The following is a 5,800-nucleotide window of genomic DNA, read 5'->3' on the forward strand; positions in this document are numbered from 1 at the left end:
TTCCCTACAAAAATGGCTCTGGACTAAGAGTTTATATTCACTGCTAGGCTAGGACCTGGGTCTGACAGATTTGGATTTTTCAGAGTCGTATAGAAAAGCTTTCATTTTAAGGGCACGCTAAACTTTCACACAAAGAGCAGAGAAACTGAATGGATAAATGTGCATCAGTGGTCTTGAAAAATTATGAGATGGTGATACTGCTTTGACAGCATTACTTTACTTTGGAAATCTTGCGTCAGGAAAAAACAGCTGCAAAATGTAATCTCAGCAACTGCAAGAGATTTTGTTTAAAACAAAAGTGATTTCTTAAAGTCATTGATGTCCTTTTTTATGAGATTTGTCTTCCTCCTCACCCTCGTGCAGCCTTGATATATCAAGCAGTGTGTTCCCGCTCGTTCCCTTGCTTTTCCCTCCTAACTCAGCTATGGCTTTTTGATTTGATATTCCAATTGCATAAATTAGCCCAGATAATCTTGTGTTTCCCATAACTCACAGTTCTGATGGAGTGTTTAGACTTCCAGCTTCTCTTGTTTATTTCTCCATACTTTTTTGCCCTTGTATCCGGTATTGATGACTTTTGCTTTGATGCCTTTGTTTACAAAACTCTCTGGGGGCTTTAACTGAATCCTTCTCAGTCCCAGTTTGGAAACCTCACCATCAAGTCTGTGTGCAGACACTCTTCCCGTTTTCTGAGCCGCATTCTGTCCTTGCCCAACAGCCGTGGCTAAAGCTCTTCTGATAGCACTATCTAAGCAGCTTGCAATTTTCACTCTGGCTCCATCCAATCTTGCCAGAGTTGGGGTCCTCACCGTCTTGGCTGCCACCCCCAGCTACAGTCTTCAGTGGGAGTACCAGTTCTCCCTGTTGTGTACAGAATTGGAAGGTCATCCAGCTGAGCTGTAATACTTCTAAACCTCCTTTTGTCATTGGATGCACAGTGCAGCAGATACAGAAAAGCAGTCTGCTCAGGCGCTCGGCAAACTTCACGGGCCCCACTAGAGCAGCAGAACAAACAAGGAGGAAGGGAAAGAATCTATTTTTTAAAAACTTTATTAAGGTATTGTCCTTTTTAAAGCAGCTTTTTAGAGTAGTAGTGAGTTATGCTTATAACTTTCCATAAACTCTCAATATCTGAGGTACAAGTGTTCTTGCTATCTGTGCAGAAGCTTCTAAGGTGCTCACTGAGGTCCTTTCCCCATGGGTTTGGTGCTTCTGCAGGCACGCTGAAGGCAGTTCAGCCTGGCACAGGCACGAGTATTTTTTTTGTTTGGAAGGAGGGACATTCTGCAAACAGCCATTCTCCCTTTGCTTTTTTGACTATTTTAGGAATACCTTTGCATATTATGACTTCTCCTGTAAACAGTTGTGCATGAAAAACTATAGGAAAATATGGGACTTTGAATTTAGAACAAAGGCTTCCAATACTAAAATGTCTGAGGTCATTCAGTTGTTAAAAAAAAAAAAGGAAAGAAAATCGGTCACGTGACAAGAATTAATAAAATGACCAGTAAATGTCATCATGTCTAGTAAATGCTATTCTGGGGAATGAAAACTTATCTCATGTATTGACAGATTGCGATTCATATACTTACAGGCAGAGTGTGCCATTCGGGGCTCTGGCAGCTTGTAACGAATCCTTCTTTTGGGAAAAAGAACAGATTTGTTTTGGTTTATTGTTGTTATGCCCTTGTTATCTCAGGCATGAACTGCACTGCTGAACTTTATCAACCTATCTTTCTTCTGCTTGTAGAACTTCCGCAGTTTATCCATTTTTTTTCCTGTGGTAAATGTGTCAGCTGGATATTCCAGCTTTCTTATGGCTGTAAAACTTGCTCCTGCCTTTTGGAGTAGCAGGTGTTCTGGTACTTGCTATGCTGTGCTCTATTGGAGGGCCAGATGAAATACCCCACCAAAAACGGTTGAAGTAGTTGCTTCTGTGGGTGAAAATTTATTGTATGCACCCTGTGTAAGGCTGGAACTGAAGAGTTCTGAAATCATATAGCTTAATAAAAGGATGACAGGGTTTTTTTTTTTGTGAACTATAGATGGCGTTTCCCATGAGCCATTTAAAACTCAACTGATGACATAAATACAAAGAGCTTGACTTAAGAACACTATTTCTGGTGACCTCTCCTAACTCTGCTAAGCTTTTCCCAAGAGTTCAGCATTTAAGAGCTTATATTGGAGCAGAGATTTTTCTGAAGTGCTCTGAAGGTTGCCATTGTTCTAAGCCTGTAGGTTTTGTCTATTAGTATCTCATTTGGGCTGTTGTCAATCTTGATCAGCAGAAATAAATCACTGCAGCTTTCTGGTTCCATCTCATCTTTAGGATTTTGGAACGCTATGTGCAAGATCAGATTCCTGGTGCGACAGTCGTGGTGGAATCCATTGGCGCACGGAGGTTTGGGGATGGGTACTCTGAAGAGGATTACACCAAGTCTGACCTCATGGTCTACGCAATCGACCCGCAAACAAATAGAGCTATAATGAGGAATGAACTTTTTAAGTAAGTATGTTATTTCTTGCTCTTCCTGTATTTCTGTGGAGTGTTTGGAAGCCTGTTGGTCTGTCTCTGTTAGCAAGTGGTTCACCACAACAGGAACAGAAAAATCTATTGAAGCGGTTGGAGCATGCCCCTACCCCTGCCCTGTGTGCAGCTTGGGAGTTTACAACTTCACTAGGTTCAGTCCATTCCCTTGAGCTGAATGGCCCCAGTACGTGTGATTTAGACATTGTTGCCATGGCAGGTTGCAATACATTTTGTCCACCCTGTGGAGGAGTTCCCAGTTTAAATTCCTCTGAAGGAATTTACTTTCTATGTACCAAAAATTCTCTGTGATCTCCAAGCAAGGGCTTCGGTGCTCCAGTCATTGACGTTCAGGCTTTCTGCAGTTTCCATTTGGAACATATCTCTTTCTCTTTTTTTTTGGTGGAAACCAAAGGAGAAGAAGAAAGGGAAGGGGAAGGAAGAGAGATGGTGTGCACCTAGTCTGAAGCATGGACATCGGGTGTACCCACGTGTACACCTACATGCAGGAAATCAGTACTGCGCACAGGTGCCCAGTGGGCTGAGCATCCCACCAGCTGCTAGAGGAAATGGTGAACAGCAGTAGACAGGCCACTTACATTCATAATTTGATGTTGGTTCGCCTTTTCAATTGACTTTCCAATTAGCAGTTAAATTCTAGTGTCATGTAAAACAAAAGAGATGGTTTTTCATTGACTGATTATACTCACAGCATGTTGCCAGTGAACGGGCCAACTCTGGTCACTGCAGCAGAGCAGTTTTGATAGGGGGCCTGGGCTTTTGCACCTCAGCAGAGCTCCGGTGGGATATCACTCTGGCAAGCTACTGCTCTGGGGGCCAGCGGTAACTCCGCGCTCTGCCTGCAATAAGAAGAGAAGCCAAAGGTTACATGGCTAAGGAAAGGAAATTAAGGTAATCTCTTTACGTGGTTTTTCTAAGTCATCCCTAGCAGTAAGTAAGACAAAATTAGTGTCTCAACCCATTCAGCTGCCAATGTATCAATATAGTTGTAGAATCATTTTGTTAGAAACTGTATTTTTGTGTTTCAGCATTCTGCATACGATTCAAAGCAATGAAAATGCAAATCAGGCTCTTCTGCTAAAGCAGCCACTATCTTTTGGGGGGTTTTTGCATGTGTTTCACCTTTGTGTTTGTTGTTTTCTCTCAGTGAAAACTAGACCAGACTGTTCTATGATGGTATAAAGAAGCATGTCAGTCAGCAGCCTAAAAAGCAAGTGGCTGTGAGCCATCTCAGTGGACTGTGATTGAAAAAGGGCTTGTTCTTCCAAGCTCTTAATTTAGTACAGATGAATTATAGCATACTAAAGCTCTGCATATATTCAGAGTTTATAGGTTGGAAAAGATCACTGTGATCAGTCTGACCTAGTATAATAAAGACCACAGGAACTCCCAAAATTAATTCTGCTTTGAGAGTGTCTTTCAGCAAAGCAACTGCTCAAGAAAATCCAATCAACTACAACCTTTGTGTTGTTATCGCAGGGTAATTATTTTTACTGTCAAAAATTAGGCCTTTTTTTTATTAGTCTAGATTTAGTCATAGAGTTGTATTATAACTTTAGGCGCTAGACTGAAGCATCCGATTGGTCCTTCTAATTTTGGGTTCCCACCAAGGTCTAGACTTACGATCACATCATGCTCTTAATGGTTTTTTTCTTGAGAAGTTCCTTGACCTCTGCACTCTGGGATATGTTTTAATTCTTTTAATCATTTACAGTTTTCCCCGAACCCTCTCCAGTCTTCTAGCATCACTTCCTGAACTGGCAATATAAAAATCAGATGCAGTTTAGCAGTGGTAGCTTTTGGAGCAGTGGCAATACAGCCTCCTTCCTTCTGGTGGCTATTTTTTGTTTGTAGGTATCTCCATGGTCATACTTAGGTTTCATGATGCACCAGTAATTTGTGTTCACTTGTCTACTGCCAAAGCTGCTGATCATTCCCAGAATGGGGTCTCTGTGATTTTTATTCTGAATTTTATTCAAGAGTGGAAGCGGAAATTAAGGAAACCTGGCAGGAAGCCAGCAGAAATCCCCGACAGATAACCATTTTCCTTTCTAAAGAAAAGTGCCAGTAAATCTGCTTGCAGTGCTCCTGTAAGTGACTGTTGTAACCCAACCCACTCCCAAAACTAGTCTCATTAAAATGTATCTTACCACCTTACACCCAAACTATCTACTGATCCCTCTTCGTCATTACTTTTCCTCTTTTGCAGTTCATAAATTCTTTGAGGTCTTTGTTTTCTTCCAGTGATAGCCAGTTTAGAGTATGGCCAAAGTGGGGTCCCATTAGAAATGCTCAAAGTTAAAAGGAAATTATTCAGTGCTGTCCAGGTTCAGAAAATTTATGACCTTGATGACAGTTGAAAATCCTGACACCCTTTTAGTCCTCACTTCGGAAAGCTCTCTGCAAATCTACTGTTAGTACTATATGAAAGTGAGCGAGTATCCATGTGTGGAGGCAGTTAGCTCTTTCAGCTCCACTAAAAGGAGATCTTTTTCTGATGCAGACTCTCTTAATGGACAGAAAATGTGTCCCTGTTCATTATGGTGCCCTTTGAAAATACAGGAATGTCTTTTTAGGGATGTTTGTTTTAGGAAAGACAGAATAGAATAGAGTTAAGATAGGTTAAAAAGCAGTTTTTCAAATGTGAAGGGAAGGTTATTCATTTGCCTGGTCTGAAAATGTATGGGGTATCAGCTTAGAAGCAACCTCATTAAAATGCTCCACGTGCCTGCATACTCAGCTTTTCTTTTTTTTTTTTTTTTCTTTTTTTTGTCTCTTTATCTTTTCTCTCTTCAAAAGCTTTCAAATATTTAAATCAGCAAAATCCTGGGGAATGCTTTCCTGACTTTAGGGTAGAGGTGAGTAAGTGCCAGCTTACTAAAGTAAGGAGAGAAATGAAGTGAGAGTTTTGTAGCTTGACATCTGAAGTTAACACCTTTTCCCTAGCAAGTGGGTGAACCTCAAGAGATTTGGCTCAGCTCTGGTGCTTACCCACATCTAGAAGGAAATTTCCTTCTGCAACCATCTTTCCTGGAGTTCTTGATCTTTGTATTTCCTGCCCCAGTCACAGCACACAGTAGCAATGGTTGTCCTCTCATTGGGAAGAGATTGCGAAGATTCACAACCATCCTTCTGCCAGCCAGGAATCTGCTCTGGATCCTTAGCAGAAAAGAGATCAACAGGAGAAAGGATCATTTAATAAACTGGATATGACTGGAGAAAGGTTAGAAAGTCAGAAAGAGATGGAGCCCC

At 41.3% G+C, this 5,800-nt stretch overlaps 1 protein-coding gene across 2 annotated transcripts in view; it reads left to right on the plus strand.

Moving 5' to 3' along the window:
* Nucleotides 1–5,800, plus strand: part of PCDH15 (protocadherin-related 15) — a 371,643-nt gene that overhangs the window by 336,224 nt on the left and 29,619 nt on the right. For both annotated transcript variants that reach the window (XM_009881484.1, XM_009881476.1), the window contains one exon: nucleotides 2,330–2,506. In XM_009881484.1, coding sequence (XP_009879786.1) covers nucleotides 2,330–2,506 — 177 coding nt within the window. The remainder of the gene's footprint in view (nucleotides 1–2,329; nucleotides 2,507–5,800) is intronic.

The sequence above is a fragment of the Charadrius vociferus genome, unplaced genomic scaffold, assembly GCF_000708025.1.
Source record: "Charadrius vociferus isolate BGI_N301 unplaced genomic scaffold, ASM70802v2 scaffold390, whole genome shotgun sequence".
Classification (NCBI taxonomy): domain Eukaryota; kingdom Metazoa; phylum Chordata; class Aves; order Charadriiformes; family Charadriidae; genus Charadrius; species Charadrius vociferus.